Source organism: Vulpes lagopus, chromosome 23, assembly GCF_018345385.1.
Source record: "Vulpes lagopus strain Blue_001 chromosome 23, ASM1834538v1, whole genome shotgun sequence".
Lineage (NCBI taxonomy): Eukaryota > Metazoa > Chordata > Mammalia > Carnivora > Canidae > Vulpes > Vulpes lagopus.
The window spans coordinates 57,636,316-57,661,053 of record NC_054846.1 but is presented as its reverse complement, the minus strand read 5'-3'; the positions used below and the strand labels follow the sequence as shown (position 1 = coordinate 57,661,053).

Sequence of the window (24,738 nt, the reverse complement as noted above, 5' to 3'; positions counted from 1 at the left end):
GGTCCTGTGCCAGAATCCATCTCTGAGCCATCTTCCCCCAGTACACAGAAATAACAGTGCTCTAGCAATACCAGGGAGGAATGCCAGAATTTACATGCTTGACAACTGTACCATCAGCTTAAGGTACAAAACCATAAAACCTCCAAGCTGGGGTGAGATTAGGAAAAGATGATGGTAATCTGGTTAAGTTTCTACTTACCTGAAGAGTCAGGTCCATCCTGTGCACTCAGTATCACTTCTTGACTCCCTCTCTGTATTCATGAACCACAAATTTCTAGATCATTTCAATTCTATTCACAAATATTGATCCCTTGATATATGCTACAGCCCTGAGGTGACAAAAAATGAACAATGTAGTTGTGGCTCCTAGAAGTTCACAGGCTCTGGGAAAACACGTCATGAAAATAAATAAAGCAAGCTGCTAAGTGCTATCAAGTGCACTGGAACACCATCTAGGACACTGGTTAGGAACAAAATTAGGTTTGTTTATTTTATTCTTTTACAAGTATCTCCTGAGGACAGGAGGGAGGTGGAGGTGGAGGTGGTGGTTGTGGTGAACAATTCGGAAATCCTGGTCTTAGCCTTATTTAAATTAGGTTTTTTCAATGCTCATTTTCAAGAAATACTGGAGAATGACCACATAGTTGTAAGATGCCTAAGAAGATGGAGTGGAGGATGGTAAACTTAGTAGAAAAAAATACCTCCTCCTCAGTGCAGCAGTTCATGTTGTTAATTATGCCCTTCTTGGATCCTATTGCATTCTAACTTTTCTCCTACCTCATTAAGTAAAAACTAAACAAGGTATCTAGTAGTGATTTAAGTCTTCTTAGGCTCAGCTTCCTCTCATCCTTAAAATTGTGTTTCCTGGAGTTGGACACTATGTTTTTCTTGATCTACTCTTTTTCTAAGCCATCTTGTTCATTCCTACGGCTTTACCTACCATCCCATCTATAGGAGTATGAATCCCGTTATCTACAACTGCAGTTCTGTAGTATTCCCTGAGAACTAAAATATGTGTTTACTGGAAACCTTAAACTTGTTGCCTCATGGGAACCTCTAAACTCAGTCTTATACAAGGCGGTCTTCACAAAATTCACCATCTTTCTTCTATATTCTTCCTTCTCCCCCAGTTTTGGTTAGAAAAATGTCCCAATATACCCATTGCTCAAGCAGAAACCTGAGCGTTATTAGCCTCTGCTCCTCTCTTTCCCTTCCATCTTCTATTGAGTACTATTAATTCTATCTTCTGAGCATCTCTCAAAAATCTTCCCTTTCCTATTTCACTGCTACAGCTCAATAGCCTCGTATCAGTCTCTCACCATTTGGCCAGGGAATCATTTGGCCACTCCTCTCCCCCGTGAAACTTTAAGTTCCTTAAGGAGAGAGACACGGTTTTCCTCATTTTTGATCTGTGCTTTCCTCCTCCCCCAACAATACTGCTGGACACAATGCTTTGCATGGTTTGTTGAATGAAGAATAAATGGAGGGCTTGTGAAGGATTACATATAATCTGTAGTTTCAACATTCTGGTATTTTTTTATCCACTTTCCTATATAAGTGATGGTTCTGCTCTTATAACAATCTATTAGTCTAACCTAAAATCTATGAGAGATATAATTAATCCCAACAGTTTGTTTTGCTAATGGGGCTGGGGAAAAAGAGAGAGAGAGACCGCACTTTAGAAATAGAAGCCACTGTTGTCTTTATAAAACACAGAATTGTGCTGCTGTTGCTTGCTTTAGAAGGAACTGTACATTACAGCTGTTGGGAAAATTTTACAATGGACTGGACAAGGTACAGCTCAAAGCAGGACACAAACACAAGTCTCAAAGGGAAACAAATGCAAACAAGTACACAGCTGTGGGGCTCCAGGGACATTTCCCCATCCATGCTGGACTTGAGAGGGATAAAAAGTTTAGAAACTAAAGTGAAACCCAGAGTAGTCACACATGCCCACCAGATGGCTGCTAAGTGCAACATCACACACCAATCGGGTTGGACTGTGTGCACAGGAAAGTCATTTCATTTTTCCTTATTGCTACTACACCAGGGGACTCAGTGCATTTGACACATTGTCTTTACTTGCACAATCCTTGGAGGGTTTCCTATTTTCCTTTTTAAAGAAGGAAATCTGCCTTCCCCACCTTATTCTGTTTTATTTTGAGCCCATTCCCTCCACTCCCATTCTTAGGCTCCCAAACAGCAGCCAGAGGTTCTAAGTCAGTAGGAATAGAGTAAGGGGAGAGCACCAACCTAGCCTCTCTCCCTGCCTAGGGAGAAGGCAAGTCCTAATAAAAGGGGGGAAAGAGAAAACCAGAGAATCCCTTCTCCCCAATCTGCTTAGAAGGCTAAATAGGAAAGAGTGCCCTGCATATCCCTGCCATGATCAGACTTTAAAAGGAAGGCATCCCAGCTACCATCCTGGATTGGCCGAGGCCCAGTAAATATAAAAAATAACTTCCCCCAATGTAGTTTCCAAAACTGCATTTTGGCTAGTTTGAGATGACTTTCCACCTTGAAGGGGAAGGAACTTCCATTCTTCTTTGTTACACATGATGCCAGGTCTAAAACACTGTCCACCAGCCTTGCAGATAGATACCCCATGGGCCAGCAAAGAAGTCAAATTGTCCCCTTGGCTGCCTATCCTGAGTGCTAGCCTCATTTACTGAATTCTGGACCCCAAAAAACCAGAAACAAAAACAAAAACAAAACCCATCCAAGAACATTGTTGCTTAGCCAATGAGGAGGCCTTAGTGGGACTATCTAGTAGGTGGGAACCAGGAGGTTTTTAGGGAGATTTCATGCTTTTAGGTACCTTCCTCATTATTCTAAACCTAAGTTCCCATCAACAATAGCCCCAGGCTTATCCCAAGGTTCAGCAATAGCACCTCAACCCCCAATGGGTCAGACTAGACTGGAAAAATGATCAATAAACAGTGCTCTTTCCCGTCTTTTATCCAAATTCTCTCCCATTTTCTTCCGATCACTCTCTTCTTCCCCCATGTCCATCCCCTAACCCCCCAACACCGGAAACCAAGTAGCTCAACCCTAGGACATCCTCAGAAAAGGGAGGCCCCATAGAGACATGGAACCAGATCTAGAAAAAGCAATGAGAGAAACCAACCCCAAGGAATGGACAGGTGTGGAAGTTGTCAGAAGCCCTCCTGATTTCATGCCAGGTAGGCAGGCTTGCTGATCTGCCTTTGTATAACATTGATGGCAGTCAAGCCCAGAGAGAACATCACCAGGCTTGGAGAACAGATTCTTGGTCTTCTGCAGCCAAGGAGTATTAAGCCTGACCTTGCTAGCTAACAGTGGGATTATCATAGCCATGCAGCAAATTCATCATCACGTAGGCAGGCAGGCCAGCAAACAAGCTTAGTGAATTGAAAAAAGGAAAAGGACACCAGGGAAAGAGATAAGTAGAAAAGAGAGGCAAGAGAATAGAATGAAGGGAGCAAGAGACCTGTCCAAAGGATGAGGCTGGGGTCCCCCCAAAACTTTCTCAGAGCACAAGTAAGAAGCACCACTTAACCAAATCCAAGAAATCCAAAGCTTGTTGCTAACACCACTTCTCAAACTGCATGCACCATCTTTCAAACAAGAATAATCCTCAAGGTCAAGGATATTTTTCAAGTCTCAAAGATTAAAAAAAAAGAAATCAGAGCAAGAAGTCATTTTCTTGTCATTGCCCAAACTGCTTCTCTTGCTTTTTTATTTCGTGAATGGCATGTGCAATGCCCAAGGGCTAAAAAATGCTTTTTAAGCCCCGGCTCAAAATCCAAATGGAGAGAGTGAGGCAAAGAGAGAAAAAGGAGAACATAAACTTGTTGCTGAGAGTAGGTGGTTACCACCAGCTCCCTATGGATATTTGCAAATGCTGGTGAATGACTGGACCCTCCAGGAACAGTGCCCTGATCCCAGCCCCTAAATGCACCCAAAGAAGAGAACATGCAGAGCCCATTGTCCCAAGAGAGCTCCCCTCCCCAAAGGGTGACTGAACACGAAGTAGACAGTATATGAAGGCGATGGACAGGGCAGATGGAGTGTTGGCATCACTCTCTTTAGGCACTTGTGTAAGGAATGTAGGCTCTCCAGTGAGCTGCCTCCTCCCAGAGCCCTCCATTCTGTTCTTCAGCTGGGCTGTGCCCATGGGGCATCCCATGCTGTAGCCAGTAGGAAAGAAGTAGAGGAGGAGTTACTCAACAGTCCTGATGCCTTCTCCATAATCAATGTTTGTGCTACGTTTTGTGAAGTTGCTGAACAAAGTAGCCAACCAGAACAGAACCTGGGATAGACTGTTTTGCATAGCAAATCTGGGTCTGTACAAGGGCTGCTGGAGAGGGGAAATGGTAGCTCTAAGCACACAGGCCAGGATTCAGACTGGCCTCCAAGCCTGAGCTAGGTCTAAAGTGTCATGGCTTCATCACCAGATTGGGGCAAACCCAAGCCCAGGCTCCTCACAAAGAGGAACTTCCACACTGAAGCTGCAACTCCTCATCCCAAGCAGTGGGACAGGAAAAAAATGAACAGTTAAGGAAAGAGGGGGCCTTGCCTCAAGGCCAGCAGGCACCAAGCTAGAAACCCCCTACTTTTCCAGTTCTGCAAGACAGCCAAACCCCATCTTTATCCAGGGAGACAAAAACAAAACAAAACAAAACAAAGGCCCATGCCACCCACTCACATGCCCTAGTGGGAAACTGGGAAAAATTCATTTGTGTAAACAGAAGCAATAGGGAGCAGCAAAATCCCCCAGCCTGTCCACAGGACACACTGGAATCTGGGATGAGCCAAAGTGTCAGAGGACAGTCTAGAGAAAGGGAAGATGCACTTGCAGGAAGAGTACAGGGCAGTGCAGAGGAGGGTGCCTACAGCAAGAAAACGATATTATCTGCACAGGGGAAGGGTGGAGCCTGAGCCCCACCTTGGGGAGATAACCACTCTCCCTACCTAGCCAGGCCAAAGAATAAGTCAGGTACATAGTTCCTTCTGATGGCTCAATGTTTCTGGGATGTAAACTTACTGGGCATGGGAGGGATTTCCAGATTTTGGCAACAGACTCAAGTTATGGTATAAAAATAACATTTAGTTTTTGCTTTTTTTTTCTTCTTATTTTAGACCTAAAGATCATTTGTTATAAGACACCCCAGTTAAGAAATATTGAAACATAATCGACTTGACCATCAGGGGAAAAAAGAAGCCAAGAATGAGAAATGCAATGTAAGTAACTCCAGACCCAGGCAGGTGGGAAGGCTGGGGGGGGGGGGGGGGGGGGGGACAGGGAGAAAAGGAGGCATCAAGTGGAAAGGCCAAGGGCCAGTCATCTCAGCAGCTCCTAGACTTGTCATGTCTGAAAGTGCAAATGTCAATGGACTTTAACCATCTTGAGGTTGTGATCTTTTTAAAAGCTCAATGAATATGGAAGTTAATTCCTTTGAATGCAAAGTAGCTGGCGCTCTGGCTGGAGGCTTGTTGGGTTAGGGGTATTTCTTCCCCACCTACCTCCTCTCCCACCCCCACCCATCCCCCCAAAGAAAGGTACAAAAGGTTGCAGTTCTGCAGCATTACCGTTACAGGGAAGGCACTGGTTACCCACCAGTAGGCGGAAGGAAGACAGGGTCGTGTCACTTCAGAGCTAAGTGCCATAGTGCCTTAAGTCTTACTAGGGGCTGGATGTCTGTCAGGGAGGAGGTGTAAGGTGGGGTAGACAAAGTAGAAAGGAATAAGGGAAAAAGGGGTGGCAGCTGGGGGAGGAGCAACCAAAATCATTAGCATTAAAAATCTTCCTACAAACTGGATTTTCAACCCATTAAAACATCTAGTATTCTAAAATATTGATCTGGGTCTGGTTTCGTTTTTCCTCTTAAACAAATCTAGACCTTTTCTGATTAAGGCTCCTAAAAATTCCTTCCCTCCTCCCACCCACTTTCTCAAGCCCCTCACTCTCCCATCTAAAGTATCAAACCCAAACCTACCAGCTTTTGTCCACGGGGCTGCAGAGCCGACCTTACCAAGCTGTCAGGCATGAGTCTTTAGCACTGTTGAGTCACATGAGACACCTGTGTGTATGGTGGGCACCAGTGCTGCCCCTCTTGGTCCAGTGGGGTCAGGGCCAGATGTGACAAGATGGGTGGAGGGGTGGGGGTCATGAGGTGGACATCAAAGATATCTGGCTGGTGGTCTGGCTTACTGGCCCTGTTCCCCACCCTTTTGCCCCCTTTGTAGAAGGAAACAAGGCCTTCTGAACTCCTCCCTACCCTCCCTCCTCCTCCTTGCTTCCTCTGGATTTGGGCGGCACAGCTCTTAGGGCTTGGAAAGCTTTCTTCTGTCCAGTGAGGTAACAGCGTTCTGCCTTCAAGCGAAGTACATGGTGCGCAGAGTATCCTGGTGAACCTGCACGGCTTTGGCCAGGGCCTGGGGGTCCCGCCCATTGCTCTGCCCCGATATGTGGCTCCCCTCTCCACTGAAAAGCAAAAATGAAAGAAGTCCTTCCTGGTGCACTGAGCTGCTGCTAATCCATTCCCCCATTCAGAGTACCAATTCCCATACCAAGTTAAGAGAAAGCCCCAACCCAGATTTGGGCATATGAGCCCAAAGATACCATATTATATAATATTCATTTCCTTCTGCCCAAGGAAAGTTGAGAGGATCCAGTACCAGAGGCTGATGCAAAAGAGAAGCCACCTTGATCCTAGGCCTCACCTGTCATGTTCCTTGTCCACTAGGTGGTATCGTGCCCGGAAAGCCACCAGGCGGGCATAGTAGGCAGGTGCTGGGATAGAGACGGAGCGTGTGCATCGTACGTAAGTGTGGCACAGCTGGTACGTCAAGATCTGGAGCTCATCCGCTGTGAAACGGTTGTCATCCCAAAGGACATAGTAATGTGACGGTCGGCTGGTGCCCTGGGAAGATAGGAAGGTGAGGGGGCTCCAGGTTGGGCAGAAGGGATGGCCAATGCTAAGGAATAGGATCACTATTAAGATTGTGGTTGGGGGGGGATCCCTGGGTGGCGCAGCGGTTTAGCGCCTGTCTTTGGCCCAGGGCGCGATCCTGGAGACCCGGGATCGAGTCCCACATCGGGCTCCCGGGTATGGAGCCTGCTTCTCCCTCTGCCTGTGTCTCTGCCTCTCTCTCTCTCTCTCTGTGTGTGTGTGTGTGACTATCATAAATAAATAAAATTAAAAAAAAAAAAAAAAGATTGTGGTTGGGGGGATCCCTGGGTGGCTCAGCAGTTCAGCACCTGCCTTCCGCCCAGGGCGTGATCCTGGAGTCCTGGGATGGAGTTCCACATAGGACTCCCTGCATGGAGCCTGCTTCTCTCTCTGCCTGTATCTCTGCCTCTGTGGTGTATGTGTGTGTGTGTGCGCATCTCATGAATAAATAAATAAAATCTTAAAAGAAAAAAAAAAGGAGTGTGGTTGGGTTGGAAGACGCACACACAAAGCTACCTATGTCACAAAATACCCTTGTTATGGGCAATCCTGCCTAAGATGCTCAAAATGTACTTCTGTTCATATATGCTAAGAGCTTATTAAGAGAATAATCCTGTTCTGAATGCCCTCAGTGACACCTGATATATTTTAGAGACAATGGGAATAATCAATTCATTTTTGACCCATTGGAAACCCCTGGACATAGCCCGGCTACCTGGATGCCTGCATGGCTGCACAGATAGAAGTCGAACTCAAATGGGTGGGTGATGTTGGTGTCCACAGTTGTCCCAGCTGGGATGTTACCACTCTTCCCAATCTGTATAGAGACAAAGACAACCAAGATCCCAAGATCCCAAGGTCTGCAGGGCCCACCAGAATCTCAAAAGTAAAGCAGAAGTTGCTGTTCCTAGAGGGTATTAGATATTAAAATAATGGGCTTCTACTGTCACACGGACCTGATTTTACCATTCATTAGCTGTGTGACTTTAGCAAGTCATTTAACTTTTTTGAGGTTAAACTGGAGGTAATAATACCTACCTCACAGGGCTGCTGTGGGGAAGACACCTCGTACAGTGTCTGACATATAACAGAACTTCAATAAATAGTACTTCCCTTTTCTTCTCTGGGAGCTGGTCTATAGAGGGGTCTATAGGCGAGGAAGCTAGGAGGAAGGAGCCGGAGTATAAAGGCAGGAGGGGACAAAAGGAAAAAAGGGAAGGACAAGAGCTGGGGGAAGGGGCCAGAGACAATAGACAAACCAAGGATTAAATCCCCAAATTTATCTCAAGGGCTTTTTCCATATTAAGAGAAGGGAGACAGGATAAGGGTATGAGTGGCTTCCTCAATCTCTTACTCACTCGTTCATTCTTGTCAGCACAAAAAAGGCGGGTATGATGGCGTTTCTGCACTACAATGTAAGTGATCCCAGGCTGGTAGTCCTTTTCCAGTTTGATGCAGGCATCACGAATGGCCAGCAGCTCATAGTGCAGGATCTAGGCACGAGTGAGAAGGGAGACAAAGAGACATATAGCTTCTCCTAAGTCACATCTGTGTGAACTACGAGGTTGCCATTTGTATATGGCTTTTTGCTCAGTTTCTTTATAAGCTGACACTCAACCATCACAGATGACAGAGCCTTCCTGTAAAATTAGTCTTATACTCAGTTGCCATGATATGTTGCTAAAAAACCTTGGTTGGGAGGCTGGCATCAGCAGAGAGCACTCACCTGGTTCCTATATATAAAGACACAGAACCAAAGCACACAGACATCACTAATATCACAATGCCCAAAGTAAGGTCAATTTCAGAATCAGGAGGATAATAGGAATTCCCCCTGAGCTCCAAGAGCAGACAGTGCTGAGATCACCAGAGAAGAGCAGACACATAGTTCAGGAATTGGTACAGAGGGAGTAGATGAATTCAGTCCTACAAAGAAGCAGGATTATAAGAAAATGGGCTAAAGAAGAACCCACAGGTAAATAACCATATGCAATAGTTGCCTCGTGGCCTTAGAAGTCAGATATAGGGAGTCAAAACTGTATGGTAGAAAATGGACAGAATGGAAGTCAATTAGAACTAGGTTTAAACCCAAGCTTTATCCAGTTATATTTCTATTAGCAAGCTGCTTAACCCTCCGAAGTCTCATTTTCTCCAAATCTACTAAAGTTAGCCTCACAAAACTGTTGTGAAAAGTGTAACAGATTAATTAAGTAAAAGTATAAAAAACCTAGTAGGGGCTTAATAACTCCTGATTGCTTTGCTAAGCAGTTTGAATTTTAACCCAAGACTATGTGAAGCTACTAGACATTCCTGAACAGAAAAATGATAGTATAAATTTGTCTGCTGTTTTAGGGAAGACTGGATGACTTAGAGAAAACTGAGAAATGGATGAGAGCATAAACTCAAATCACACCAATTTGTCTGAATCCCAGTTCCACCATTGTTTAGCTTGGTTGACACTGAAGATATCATTTAACATTTCCAAGCCTCAAGTTTCATCATCTGTCAAATGGGATAATTATTTCATAGAGTTTTTCTAACCATTAAGTAGAACACATATGAAGTGCTTACCACAATTCATAGTACATAAGAGGTGCTCAATAAATAACAGCTGTATTAATATTAAGTGGTAGTCAAGGAGACCAGTTCATTATATACTCTAAACAACAGAATATGAAGACTTGGCAGGGACAAAGAATAGGAGGAACATTCTGAAGGAAGGTCAACAGCAGTAGTTCTCAAAGTGTGACCTCCAGACCAGCAGCATCACCTATGTAGGAACTTGTCAACTACAAATTCTAGGGGCACCTGGGTGGCTCATTCAGTTAAGTATCTGCCTTTGGTTCCGGTCATGATCCTGGGGCCCTGGGATCAAATCCCACATCAGGCTCCCTTCTCGGTGGGGAGCCTGCTTCTCCTTTTCCCTCTATCGCTCCCCCTACTCGTGCTCTGTCTCTACCTCAAATAAATAAGATCTTAAAAGAAAAAAAAAAGGAACTATAAATTCTAGGGACCATCCTAGACTAACTGAATCAGAAATTCTTAGAGCCTGCAAACTATTTTAAGCAGCTCCTCATGTGATCTTGAAGCATGCTAATGTTTTGAGAACTATTGGTCTAAAGAATCAGTCTTCAACATGAACCAAAGAGTAAATAAGCACTGAGGGTCTTATGTTATAACAAAGGTCTGTAGATGCTTGTGCACACGACCTCTCAGTTGTGATGTCTGTTCCTAAGCCTTACTGCCATTTAGCAAAGCTCTCAAAGTACCACCTCCCAATGCCAATAGCTTTAAAAAAGGGAGCAGTACTCTCTGCACCCATTAGGCCCTTTGGCCCCAATGTGAAGGTTTTCTTCACCTACTTTGGGCCCTACCTGGGGGAGCTGGCCTTCAGGAACCCCATCTCGGTAGAAGATGATGCGGGTAGGCTTGAAGCGGGTAGACTTGTAGAACTGGATGAGCAGCTCACGCACCATGTAGGATAAGTCTTCAATGATCTCCTGCCGGGGTCGCTGCACCCGCACAGTAGCACAGTAACGGCTGGGGTGGGCATCCATACTGCCTACCACCTAACAATCAAAGAGGCAGGATCAGCCTCCAGAACTTCCACCCTCCCAACACTGTTAGGATGTGGATTTGGGGAAGGCTTCTTAGCAAGAAAACTATGCAATCAAATTAGTAGGGTTTGGGATACAATGAGTCCTGGTTTCAATCTCTATCATGCATGCAGAAGTTATTTAATCCACTTGATCTTCTTTTTCCTCTCAAATAGATAAGAATGCCACCTGCTTACAGTGCTACTTCTTGCAGGGATGCCTGGGTGGCTCATGGGTGAGCATCTGCCTTTGGCTCAGGGCATGATCCCAGAGTTCTGGGATCGAATCCTACACTGGGCTCCCTCCGGAGAGCCTGCTTCTCCCTCCACCTATGTCTCTGCCTCTCTCTGTGTCTCTCATGAAAAAATAAGTAAAATCTTCTAAAAAATTAAATTTAAAAAAATAAAACACCTTGCATAAGACCTAGCCCACAGTAAATACTTGGTAAGTTCGATTTTCTTACCCCTTGCAGGAGGGTAATGTGAAGGTCTGGCACTACCAACTCAAAGAGCTACAAGTTTGTCCTTTTCTCAATTTAAGTACTAATCTACCCAGTAATCACAATGAAGAATGTTCCTGCAGGAGGTAAGAGTAATATCATTTTCAAAGGGGACGTGGCCAGAGCCTAGGATGGACGGCCACAAGGAAAACAAGGATAAGCATAGCATAGTATTTACCTGCATTTACTGTGATTAGCCCCGTTTGCCTAGAGAAATGTAAGGGTTGAGAAGAGAGAAGTGGGAAGAAAGGCCTGATCCCTAGCAATTCAGAAGCCCCTAGGGATGGGGAGCAGAGAAGCCAGAGAGGGATGGGAAAGACAACTAATCTATTAGATGGATCAGGGGTAGGGATGGGGAAGAGGAAAGAACAGTCAGTCCCAGCAACTAGGTAACCACCTTAAAAAGGATTTCAGAGAAGAGATATGGTCTTTCCTATATCCCAAAAGTGGGCATGGAGAGAGAGAGAGAAATTTGAACACAGAGCAAGAGTGATGGAGACTGGTCAAAGTCTCTGGCCACCGCCTAAACTCTCACTGCTCTCTCTGAAAAACAGATACCATACAGAGTTAGTTTAATGAAGATACCAAGGGAGTGGTTAATGGGGATGATCAGCTGGAAAAAAGTTTTTATGAAGGGTCAAGCATCAGAGCTGAGGCAAGGATATTATGTGCAGTCTTCGAAGCTCAGAGCTAAAATGAGAACCTTAAGAAGAAGCTGGAGAGTATCACTCACTGCTGTGATAGAAGGTTTTTTCCCATCCCCTGCTGGGGGGTGTGTAACATCTGCTCCCAGGAATATCACTGGTTGTTGAAAGACGGCAGAGCTAAACAAAGAAGAGAAAACAAATGGTGAGGAGTTGGATCTTCTCTTCCTGGCACCATCTAGTACCCATTTTGGTCATCTCTCCCTTGTGTCTGATTCACTCTGCCTGGCCAGAGTCCTATCGTTTTGACAATCCCCGACATGGTACCTTGCTTGACGGGGCAAGTGGGCAACAGAGTTCATACCGCTGGTGTGGGACTAGGATGTTGTTAATGCCACCAAGTTTGACATTGATCTTCAGGCAGAGGTTGGATAGAGTCTGAGGCGAGGTCTTGACCACATTCTTCACTTGCACACACTGTGTAGCCATTCCCAAAAGTGTATCTCCAACACGTTTCACTTCAGCTATAAGCAGGGAGAGAAGTAATTAGTGCATTCAACAAATATTTACTGAATGCCGATTAGATGTCAGGCAGGATATAAGAAGGTAAGAATACAATGATAACCAGAAACATAGAGTCCCTAATCATAGTGGTTACTGTCTAGTGACTAATCTAAAAATCATGAGAAGTACAACAATGATAAATGCTACAATAAAAAACTTCATGAAGGTATGAGAGCATATATCAGGAGATAATAACTCAGCCAGGAAAGGACTAAATAATGATAAAAATGAAACCTAGTGGTGGAAAATCATTAGAAGAGGGGTGGAGTTGGGGGAGAGCATTCCAACCAGAGGGAACGGCATGCAAAAATGCACTCTGATAGGAGTTCTGCTTGAGAAACTGAAAAGCTGGGTAGCCCAGGTGGCTCAGCAGTTTAGCGCCGCCTTCAGCCCAGGGCGTGATCCTAGAGACTCGGGATTGAGTCCCATGTCGGGCTCCCTGCATGGAGCCTGCTTCTCCCTCTGCCTGTGTCTTTGCCTCTCTTTCTGTCTCTATCTCTTTCTGTCTCTCATCAATAAACAAAATCTTAAAAAAGAGAGAGAGAGGGATCCCTGGGTGGCGCAGCGGTTTGGCGCCTGCCTTTGGCCCAGGGCGCGATCCTGGAGACCTGGGATCGAATCCCACGTCAGGCTCCCGGTGCATGGAGCCTGCTTCTCCCTCTGCCTGTGTCTCTGCCTCTCTCTCTCTCTCTCTGTGTGACTATCATAAATAAATTAAAAAAAAAAAAAAGAGAGAGAGAGAGAGAGAGAGAGAGAGAAACTGAAAAGCCAAAGTAACTAAAAATGAAAGTAAAGGACAAATTGAACACCAATAAAAAATAAATTTATTATTAAAAGAAAAAAAAAAAGGAAAGTAAAGGAACCATGGTGTACGAGAAAGAATGTGGCTATCAGACTGACCTAAGCAAGAACTGAGGGTTGTTTGTACTAAGAAGACAGTTACTTAAGATAGAAAGAAACCATCAGGTTCAATAGAGATTTAAGGGACTCAGAGATGATATACATAAGGAAAAAGAATTTTTATGGATAAATTTCAAGTTTCTAGCTTTTGTAATAAAACAGGACATAAATTATTTTTGAAACCTTTTGAGTTTGAAGTGCTTTTTGGTTATCCCAGTGAGGATGTCAATTAGGTAACGAGAATAGTAGTTGAAAGTGCAAAAGCAGTCTGAAAGGACATGCAAATGTGTTAGATATTTTGTACAGAGGTAATTAAAGGCATGATCTTGATGAGATCATCAAGGAAGAGAACAGCTGAAAGGAGGAAGGCTTAGACCTGAATCTTGAGGAACCCCCAGCATTTGCAGAACAATTAAGAAGATGAGTCTGCAAAAGAGAAATATCCAGAGAACTAGGAGGAAGACAGAGTTGTATCATGAATACCAAGGAAAATGAGAGTTTCAAGGAACACGTGTTCAACTAAGTCAAATGCTACTAAGAGATCTAGTAAAATAAGGACTAGAAATGTCCTTTGTTTTTTTAGTAGCCTCTATGCCCATCATGAAGCCCTAATGCAGGGCTTAAACTCATGACGGTGAGATCAAGACCTGGGCTGAGATCAAGAGTCAGACACTTAGCTGACTGAGCCACCCAGGTGCCCCAGAGATATCCTTTGAATTTATCATTTACAGAAGAAATTAATGTATAGAAGCAAAAACTATTTTGCTGATATAAAGTGCCAAGGTGGAGATGTGGGATCAATGAAAGATTTAGTATGTTTTCGATGAGACAGACCTGAACATATTTAAAAAGCTTAAAGGATCATTTCCACTATCAAGAGAGACAGAGTAGTTAGTGGTCAACCAATGCTTCTGCAGATAAAATTCAGAAAAGCCAGACAAAATACAGAAATCATCTTTTGAAGGCAGCAGAGAGGTGCTGAGACAAGAACTAAAGAGGCAAAAACTCCAGAGAGGAAGAGAATCTCACCAAGTTGAGCTATCTTCTGCAGCTGCTTTTTGCTAATTCTAGATGTGGACAAGAGGCTGAGATTCTAAGCTTTGCACAAGCAGAAGAACCACTGCCAGGGGACAGAGAAAGCAAGAGTTTCTGGAAGAGACAGACTAATTCTAAATGTGAAAGGTCAAAACACATACATACATTGATTTAAAAGAAAACATAGACTAGTATCTTATGATCTTGGGATTTCTTAAAAAGGACACAGAAATTACTAATCATAAAGAAAAAATATTATACAAATTGGAGTACATTAAAATTTTAAATTTCTGTTCAACAAAAGACTCCATTAAGAAAGTAAAAAGGCAAGTCACAGAGAAGATATATGTATGTATATCTTCTATATGTATATATAATACACATACATATTAAATAAAGGAATTATAAATCAGTAAGAAATCAATCACCTATAAATCAGTAAGAAAAAGGTAGTTAAGGCAACAAAAAGAAAAGGGAAAGACTTGAACAGGCACTTTACGAAAGAGCCTTAGTGAAATGGCCAATAAATATATAAAAATACACCAAACTTTATTAATCATCAGAGAAATTCTATTAAAAGCACAACACATGGGACCCCTGATAGATCAGCAGTTGAGCATCTGCCTTTGGCTCAGGGCATGGTCCCAGGGTCCTGGGATCGAGTTCCACATTGGGCTCCCTGCTTCTCCCTCTGCCTATGTCTCTGCCTCTCTCTGTGTCTCTCATGAATAAATAAATAAAATCTTAAATAAAATTAAAAAAAAGGAACACACACAAGAAGCACAACACAGTATCACTAGACACCATAAAAATGGCTAAAATGAAAGAAACAACACCAAATTTGGTAAAAGTAAAGCATCTATAATTCACATACAATGCTGGTAGAAGTGTAAACTATATACTCAAAATTCCTCCTAGGTATACAACCAATGGAAATGAAAATATATATGCTCAAACAATATGTATAAGAATATGTGCAGAGGCATTATTTAAAACAGTAAAAGAAAAAAAAACAGTAAAAGCAAAAAAAACAGTAAAAGCTGGAAACAACACAAATGTATCTGCATTGATAGAATGGATAAACACATCTAAATTATGTTACATAATGTTAACATTATGTAACAAACTACAACTAAACAAACATGGATGAACTCACAAACAATGTTGAGTGAAAGCCAGATACACCAAAAGTACATAATAAATGATTCATTTACATAAAGTTCAAAGACTGTCAAAATGAATCTATGGCACTAAAAGCCAAAAGTGATTACCACTGATAGGAAGCTGTAGTGACTAGAAGTCTGAGGTGGTGGTCATGTTTTGCTCCCAAAACTGGGTACTGGTCACCCTGCTGTGACTTTTTGTAAAAATTCACAGAACTGAACTCTAGATACTCTAGATTTCTAGATGTATACTACAATAAAAAGTTTACATTTTTAAAAAAGGATAATAGTACCGATTTAGTGGAGAGGAAAGAGTTAAATATAAAGCACAGGGTGAGATATGGCACCGGATTCGAAACGGACAAATGTGACACTGTCCCCTTCTACACTCTCAGGGCAACCACAATGCAACTGGATCTTGCTCTGTTTGGCCTCCAAGAAGGCAAGGTGAGGGTCTTAAGAGGAGCAGTTAGATTCTTCTAATCTGCTGGCTTAATTCCTAGGCAACTGTCTTCATTGTCCAAGTGGTATATAATCAAGGAAGAGAATGTAAGTAGAAGAAACCCAAGGTCCTGATCAAGGTTGAAACTTGACAGAGGTAAAGCATCACTGAGCCCAGGGTGGGGAAAAAATCTCTGAGTGAGCACTGCCTTCCTCAGGCATACTGCAAAGTTAGGTACTCCCCAGGTAAGCCAATAATGGATTCTCCCTTTAATGAAAGGAACTAGAAATGTGGATAATTACTCAAAGCAGTTCTAAAAAGTATCCTTAGTTTGCATCCAAGGATATCGATTAAAGGCCTAGAGACATGGATTGGAGGTTAATCAACTTCCCTCCATTATCAATTATTGAGTATGACGTCAGTGGAAGGCTTTACCTTAGATTCATACGTGCAGATGGAAGAAGGTTTCAGAGCAAAAGAAGATCTACTCGACACTCAAAATAATATCAAAGAAGGCAGCAACTGATCAATAGCCTGATAAAATTTCCAAAGGAATCTGGAAAGATTTATCCTCTAGGTAGGACGGTAAAAGATGGCTTCCAGAAATAAGTATATTTAGATTGAGGCCTGATGGATAGAATTTTAAGGGCAATATGGGCAATAAGAAGAAGAGTACTTAAGATATTCTAGAAAAAGGCAAATGATGTAAGCAAAGCCAGAGACTAGAAAGCACAGGCATAAAAATAAGCATGTAGAGTATCTCCAATGTGCCAGGCACTGGGTTAGATGTTGCTTGTTATATAATTAATTCATGACTCAGAAAGGTTAGCTAATTTGTATTAGTAAACTGGCATAGCCAGGACTAAAATCCATTTCTTTCTAATTCCAGAACAAGTGATGTTTCCAGTATGTGTGGCAAAGGGAACAATACAAGATAAAACTGAAAAGGTTTAATTAAGATCAGGGCCCTGAAAAATTGTTATTTTGTGAATTCATCCAATGAAGTTTTTATGGGGAGTAGTCACAAAAGGTCTCATCCAGTAAATGAGAAATCTTTCTTATTCAAGAGAATATATCTTAAGACTGTAAAAAAGAAGAAGGTGGAGATGGAGTAAAGAGAACACAGACTGCCTCCAGAGTTTGGGTGAAGGTACCCAAAAGCAATTACAATGCCAATACAGAAGACGTAAAGACAAAAGCTTACTAATAAAGACAGAGAAGAAGCTACTAAAGAGTTGTCCAGGGGTCGGGGGGAAAAGGGTAGGGGAAAAAAAAGAGTTGCCCACCAAAACACATCATAAGAGCAGAGACTACATCTGTTTTCTTCACCAATGTATTTAGGACCTAGCATAGTGTTTCACACATAGTAAGTGATAAATAAATGCTTATAGAAGGAAGAAAGGTCAAAGGGACAGATGGGAGTGGCAGAGGTCAAGGGTTGGACCAAGATTTAATAATACATTATAACATATTAATAAGAGGTGATGACTTTAAGCAACTGAAATAAATGAAAATATATTCTATATTCACTAGAATATAAAGATAGAGAAGGCAGGGTATAGAAACCTGGAAAATAACAAGCATATCTGGTAATGACAAAATAAAGCGAGACAGAGAAAATCAAGAGAAGTAAGAAAGGTCACCGATGGGTCTCTGTGGGTGAAGTTTCAGAGAAAGTCAGAGGTAAGACAGATGAAAGGAATAAGCAGCTAGTGAGGAAGTGGGTCTAGAAAATGCGGAGAACTCCTTCAAAAAGTATGATGAAGAAAAACAAAAAAATAGGAAGACAAAAGGTAAAGGAGATGGCCTGACTGGTAACGTACTCTTGGATGGGGAATCTGAACAAGTTTGAGGGATAAAGGGTACGAAGTCCCACAAGTGGCAGGATGAGATGGGAACAAGAGCATATATGGGTTGAACCAGGAAAGTGGAGGGACACCTCTTCCTTTCAAACAGGAGAGGTGCTGGGAAAACAGTAAAAGAATTGAGCCAGATATATATATATATATATATATATATATATATATATATATCCATATAGCCAGATTATATATATATATGTATATATATATATATACACACACATATACACACACACACACACACACACACACATATAGTCGGACCTACTCTTAAAAGTGGGAGAGAAAGAAAACTTCTCGGAAAGTCCAAGTCATTCCCAAGCAACAGACAACTTCTAGAACCATCACAATTTCTGCTTGAGTATACTGCACAATGTCCTACACCCTCCTAGGGGTAGGAAGGAATCTGGACTGACCCATATCTGTGTTTGGCTCAGCTTAGCCTGGCATTAAGACCAGCACATAGAGGACCCCAGTAAATGTTACTGGGATGGAGTGTGAGCAGGTAAGCGGAACCTGGGATAACTCAATGGCTCACACGGGCTAATATTTCTCCTTCAAAAGGAATACCAATGTTAAGGAAGAACTCTGACTACAGCAAAGAACCCACAGGAGCCTCCAGGGAGTCCTATCTTCATTATCATTGTCCCCAGAGAACTGTACCATACACTGGCGTCTTCCCTGGCAGGATGACGATAATGAGCTGCAGCCCTGAGTAGGTGTTCTTGAGATGCCGGAACATGGGCTCCACGCTGTCTGCCCCCTGTGCGTATTTGCAGAAGCAAGGCTGGCCCTGGATGGGCATCCCTGCATCCTTGGAAATCTTCCGCAGTTGGTCTGTGAAGTTCCTGCAGCACAAGTATGGTCATGACAGGAGATAATGAGTCCCACTTTAATACTTCTGAACAAATGCCTCCATCTTAGGTACCTAGCACTGATAGCCACTGAGACATTCTGAGATAAATGAGACATGATCACAGCCAGTATAAAAAAACCACATTTATAAGTTGAGTAGGACAAAATCAAGCTTGCTAAGTATTCAATGGTACAGGCAGAGAGCCAAGGGAAGGGACCTGTGGGAATTCTGAGTCCCCGCCTTGTCCCACTCAAGTAGCTGATTCCTGTGCACTAAGTCTGTAGCAACAGGCAAATGCCTGAGAGAAAGGTCTCTGCTCATATTAAAATAAGCTCCAACAGTGATTAGAACACAGGAAGTGCTCAGTAAAAATCAGCTCCCTCTTCTCCTACTGATTCTTTGTAGCCTAACAGCAAACAGAAAAAAAAAAAAATTTAGGATTTTATTTGAAAGAGACAGAGCATGCAAGCATGAGCGGTGAGAAGAGCAGAGGGAGAAAGAGAATTTGACTTTCCACTGAGCAGGGAGCTGACCTGGGGCTCCATCCCAGGGCTCCAGGATCATGACCCAGAGCTGAAGGCAGATGGTTTAATGGATTGAGCCACCCAGGTGCCCTCCTAAGAGCAAATAATTAAACAAAGCTTTTTTCCTTTGGCTTTAGGGCTTTACCCTAGGAAAGGAAGACAAAGTTGGAAGAAAGGGTACACATGCAGTAGATTTAAAAAATCAAGCTACATAAATATGATGACAGACTGAAATGAACAGCAGGAAATTTAACTTGTGAAAATCATACATTTAGATTAAAAGCAATATACAAATAGAGAATAAAAGCAATTATCTAGGGGACATTTTATAGCATATAAATACCAAAATGATAGATTCAAAAGTCTATGTAGTGAGAAAGTATTTCTTCAAATATTTAGTAAAAATAAATAAGTAAATAAATAAATATATAAATAAATAATTAAAAAGGCAAACACAAGATAAATACAATATGATACTATTGTGTAAAATGTAAAATCTCCTAAGGGGTGCCTCGGTGGCACAGTCAGTTGAATATCTGACTCTTGGTTTTGGCTCAGGCTGTAGGGTCAAGCCTGGAGTCAGGCTCCATACTCAGCTTTGGAGTCTGCTTGGGCTTCTCTCTCCCTCTCCCTCTGCCCCGGCACCCCCCTCCCACCCAGTGGGCTGTCTCTTTCTCTCTTTCTCTAAAATAAGTAAATAAATCTTTTAAAAATCTTATAAATCATTTGTATGTAGGTATATAAAACATATAAATTAGATGGAAGGTCACATTTCATGACAGTAGCTGCATCCGAAGGGAGGAATAGAATGAGGCTGGAGGATATAAAGGAACAACAAATTTAATCAGTCAAATTTAGTAAGTGGGTCTCTACTGCACAGGAAGTGGTATTCCCAATCTTCTCTCTCCACTAGATCACACTTGGCATGCTGTGTCCTGTGCTGGGGGCCAGATGTTGAAAGAAGTCTAGAATGGGCAAGATTTTGAAATCCTCTCCTAAAAGTGATATAGTTGAGGTAAGAGAATTTCTTTAGCCAGAAGGAAAATTCTGAGGATTGACCCTAGGACTTCATCCAATCCCAATTACCAATTTCTCCACCTCCACAGTCACCTTCACTTCTCCCTGTCTCACTAGAGGATGCCTTTTCCTGTGCTCTGGATCCCATCCCCTCACACACCTGTAGGAACTTATTCTATTTCCAGTTTCTCTCAGTTCTTACTCTCAGCATCTGTTCACTATCTACATTCTCCCTGGACAATCTCATCCACGGCCATACCTGAAGACTCCCAGATTTTAATCTTTAGCCCAGAACCAAACATCCAACTCAGTACCACCGACCCAGGTGAACAAGTCATATTCTTACTCCTTGCATCCGGGGATCACTGATGAACAGACTCACAACTCCAAGATTCTAGATTTATCAGTTTCTGTACCCCAAAAAAGCTAAAACAATGGACTGTTTCTCAAGAGAACTGAACAGGGAAAGAACCTGGGAATAAGAGAGAAGCACACAGGGAACAGAGCTACCAGCAAGCTGACACAAAGGCGGACGGCTGGGAGCCTTTCCTTTTTTTTTTTTTTTTTTTTTTCTGGGAGCCTTTCCAATATTGCTAAGGACCAGTTCTTCAATACGAGTGGCCTGACCTAAATGGCGGGTAAAAACCCCCCCAAACCCAGGAAAGGGACAAAAGGAACTCATTTGAAAGAAACTAGAAGTGTGATGGTGGTAGTTGTGGGTCTGTGGGGGGAAAGGAGAGATGCACAGGGAGGGCAGTCAGAATTCCCACAATCATCAGGTGCTGATCCTGTAACTAATTCTTATAAAAACCCCAAGACCAGCTGAACCTGCCAGGACACACAGCTATTATCCTCATCAATACCCAAAGTGGTCAGCTACACCAACTTTTCCTCAGCCTAGGTGTACACTGATCCTACTCCAGATCCAGAGAGTAAGAAGCCATCACTTCAAAAGACTACGCGAACTACTTACTCAACTAGAGGGGGTTAATTTTGCGGTATTTGGAACATCTCAATTAAAAAAAGACTGCAGGGGGTCAGTTATTTCTTTACTATTCATTCATTCACTCAGGACCATTACTCCCCTAACATGCTCCTTTAAACCATTTGGCTCTACCATTTTCTTCATTGTTGTCATCTATTCCTAGTCCCTCAGCCACAGGTAGCTAAGAGGCCCTTACAACTCCTGTTCATCTAATTCAAGTCACTTGGACCTGAATGAACAAATTCTGTGTATGGGAGAGGACAGCTCAGAGAACCAACTGAGCTTTTGTTTCCAATGAGGAATAGAAGCTTTGAAGCCTCAGATCTGATTCGATCCCAACTCTGACACTTTCTTCATATGCAAACCTTGTACAAGGTACTCTTTGAGTCTCAGTCTCCTGAAAATGGAAATACCACCACCTACTCACTGTGAAGATGAGAGAAGAGAACAAAAATTAGGTAGAATGTTGGTTTAACATTACAGTCATCACTACTACTATTTATTTCCAATGTTAATAATTATAACAGTAACTCAGGCCTCCCTTAGGAGATTCATGCCCTAAATCATCATCTCTGACACAAATACAGCTCCTTAGCGAGATTTCTGACCACAGATGGACAGAAAAGGAACAGGGAGAAGTTTGAGCCAGAAAACACAGGGAAGCAGGGTCAAGAGTCAGAAAGAAGAGACCACAAGCTGAATCTTGGCCCCCTGTGGGTAAGGGAAGGTAGGCAGCTCTGGGGTCCTTCCCACCCTTCCACCCATAAACCCAACCCTCCTTACTTGAGCACCTCTTCTCGACACTGTTTTTGGGGTGCAAAGCAGGCGATGGCCCAGACTTTGATCTCAATCCCATTGTAGAACTGCTTCCCTCGCATGTCCCAGACACCTTGATTAGGTGTGGCAATGGCCCGGTTCTGGGGATAGGAAGAGCGGGTGCCCAGGTGAGCCTCAGTAGAGCCAGGTAAGTAGAGGGGCAAAAGCCCCTGGCTATACAACCCAATTCCCCCTCCCATATGCCCCAGAGATGTTGTCTGGCCCTGACCCTGCTCACCCGGCCGCCGTACTGCAAGATGGGCGCCGGCAGCACTCGCCCTGTCACCTCCGTCATGTCATCCTTCACTTTGATCCCAAATTCCTGGATGTAGGGATCTAGGTTGTAGCTGGCATTCTTCATCTGCAAGACAAAAGAAGGGGATGTCAGGGGAGCAGCAGCTTGGCAATATGCTCACCCTCTAGGTCCCAAGGAGAAAGCCCTGAAGAGCAGCTGGGGCTGGAAAGTAATAGCCCTAAAAAAGGGGGGAAAGTGGAAAATGAAGTAAGTGGGAGTGGATAACACAGGGAAGTAATACTGGAGGGAAAAAGAAATAGGAAGCCAAGTAGCTACAGGGTCAAGAAACAAGAGCAGTCCTATGGAATCCCGGGCAACAAATCCAGACTTGTGTTCTCCTGAGGATCCTGCCAAGGCAGAAAAGCATCTATGCTACCAGGGGCCCCAATGACTGAGCAACCAAGCATACATTTCTCTGCAGCCCTACTGACCAGGCGGCTAATCTCCTCCTGTCTGTCTGGGGCCGACCTAGCTGTAGCCTTTATCATGGTCGAAGTCTGGTTGTCGGTCAACTTCTTAATGCAGCGCTGCCCAGCCACAATGTTACAGACCTGAGGAAACGAGAAGGACAGGTAGCTCTGGCTTGAGTACAGTCCATCCTGTACCCAGAGCCCCACAATAAGGGAGGAGATCTTGGCTGTCAGCCCTGGGAAGGAGACTGCAAAATCTCTTGTGCAGAGACAGGTAAGTTAGAAAATATCCATGTGCAATACGAAAGGCAATACAGCCACTCTGTCATTAACAGATTGGGATCCAGAGCCAGATCTGGGCTCAGGTCTCATGTTAACTGGGGAGAACAGTAACAATCTCATAGGGTTGTTCGGAGACTAAATAAAATAAAGCACTTAAAGGACTAAGAATAGTTCTAAAACACAGTAAACAGTAAACTCTAACATAAATTATTATTTACCAAAGGACCCAGCATGGAGCTCTTCTGAATAGTAAAAACTCAAGATACACAAACTGGATTCCTAAGGTAGTAGATAGCTCTTCAATGATGACAAGCATTCAGTTGCTCCCCTGCAACCTACCACGGGAACTAGGGATGGCTCTTAACTTGAGCCCTAACCTACAAATGATCACTAAGCTCTTGGACCACAGAAATCACGGTCTCCATTGGCTGATAGTGTCCTTCATTGGCGTGAGGGACATCTTGCCATGCATTCCTGTTTTGAGCCCAAGAGAACACAATGGAGATCAGAATAGATTTTCTAGTGATAAACAAGTCTTCCATTCCCCAAAATACTATATTCAGAATGCTGGGAATGGGAAGCCTTTTGGCACAGTAGAGAGTGCCAGTAATTTGCAAAGACTTGAGTCTGAAGCCCACGTTTGCCATTTCCAAGTGATTTACCTTGGGCAGATCTCTTAACTACTCTGAAACTCTGCTTCTTTAATTTCAGTCATGGGATAAAACATTGGCTGTCTATGAAGTTGCTGTGAGGGGTTAGAGAAAATGAAATATGTGACTTGTTCCCATAGGGCCAACACTATCTAAGTACTGGTTTTCCTTCTAATTTCCAAAGTTCATTTTTTATTTCCAAGGTTCATTTTGAACAATGGTAAGGAAAACCACCCTGCCCTTAACCTCACATGCTCTTAAATTCCATATCCCAAAGAATATACAAATTACGGATTCAATCAATAAAAATCCTTAATTGTTAGAATTTATATGGTTGTACTCTTAAAAGCAGCTTAAAGTTGTAGCACTCTTGAGAGATGATTTCAGCTACAGAATCAACATTAGGAAAAAAACTAAAGCAGGGATGTGGAGAAAATGGAACCCTTGTACACTGCTGGTGAGAATGTGAAATAGTACAGCCACTGTGGAAAACAATATGGTGATTCCACAAAAAATTAAACACACAATTACGATACGATTCAGTAAATCCACATCTGAGTATGTAGTGAAAGTAGGGATTAGAACAAATATCTGTACACCTATATTCACAGCAGCATTATTTATTATAGCTAAAAAAGAGGAAGCAACCTAAGTTGTCAATCAATGAATGAATGGATAAAAAATGTGGTAATATGTGTACAAGAGAGTATTATTTCGCCTTAAAAAGGAAGAAAATTCTGACACATGCTAAAATATAATAAGCCTTGAAGACATTATGCTAAATGGAATGTGCCAGTCAAAAAAAGACAATTATATAATTCCATTCATATGAAATGTCCAAAATAGACAAATACACAGAGACAGAAATGGATTAGTGATTACAAAGGGCTGACTGGTGGAGAGAAGGAGTGTAAGTGACTACTATTGGGATGGGTTGTCTTTTGGAGATGACATAATGTTTTAGAATTAGATAATAGTGATTGTTATACAATTCTGAATATACTAAAAACCACTGAATTGTACACTTCCTAAGAGGATAAATGTTATGGTATGTGAACTTGATAAAGTTATTCTAAAAAACAAAACAAAACAAAAACCCTACCTGGCTATAATAGCCTACATGATTTGACCCTGCACCTCTCTCCAAATTCATCCCCTATTACTTTCCCCCCCTATACCACACACCAGCCACTATGGCCTTCTGGCTATCTTAAAAAATCCAAGCTCCCTACTGCTTTAGAGCCTTTGTACTTACTATTTACCTCC

General features: G+C 42.7%; 1 protein-coding gene across 2 annotated transcripts in view; it reads right to left on the bottom strand.

Annotated features, from left to right (window-relative positions):
• Positions 1-1,685: 1,685 nt before the first annotated feature.
• AGO1 (argonaute RISC component 1) overlaps positions 1,686-24,738 on the bottom strand; it is a 35,744-nt gene continuing 12,691 nt past the window's right edge. The window contains exons 9-19 of one of the 2 annotated variants that reach the window (XM_041738510.1): positions 22,562-22,681; positions 22,065-22,196; positions 21,803-21,936; positions 18,301-18,485; positions 12,036-12,195; positions 11,761-11,851; positions 10,307-10,501; positions 8,291-8,425; positions 7,648-7,749; positions 6,703-6,902; positions 1,686-6,463 (exon numbers count right to left, since the gene is read on the bottom strand). In XM_041738510.1, the coding sequence (XP_041594444.1) occupies positions 6,355-6,463; positions 6,703-6,902; positions 7,648-7,749; positions 8,291-8,425; positions 10,307-10,501; positions 11,761-11,851; positions 12,036-12,195; positions 18,301-18,485; positions 21,803-21,936; positions 22,065-22,196; positions 22,562-22,681 (1,563 nt within the window). In that variant the 3' untranslated portion in view covers positions 1,686-6,354. The remainder of the gene's footprint in view (positions 6,464-6,702; positions 6,903-7,647; positions 7,750-8,290; positions 8,426-10,306; positions 10,502-11,760; positions 11,852-12,035; positions 12,196-18,300; positions 18,486-21,802; positions 21,937-22,064; positions 22,197-22,561; positions 22,682-24,738) is intronic. The other variant, XM_041738511.1, reaches the window with a different exon arrangement.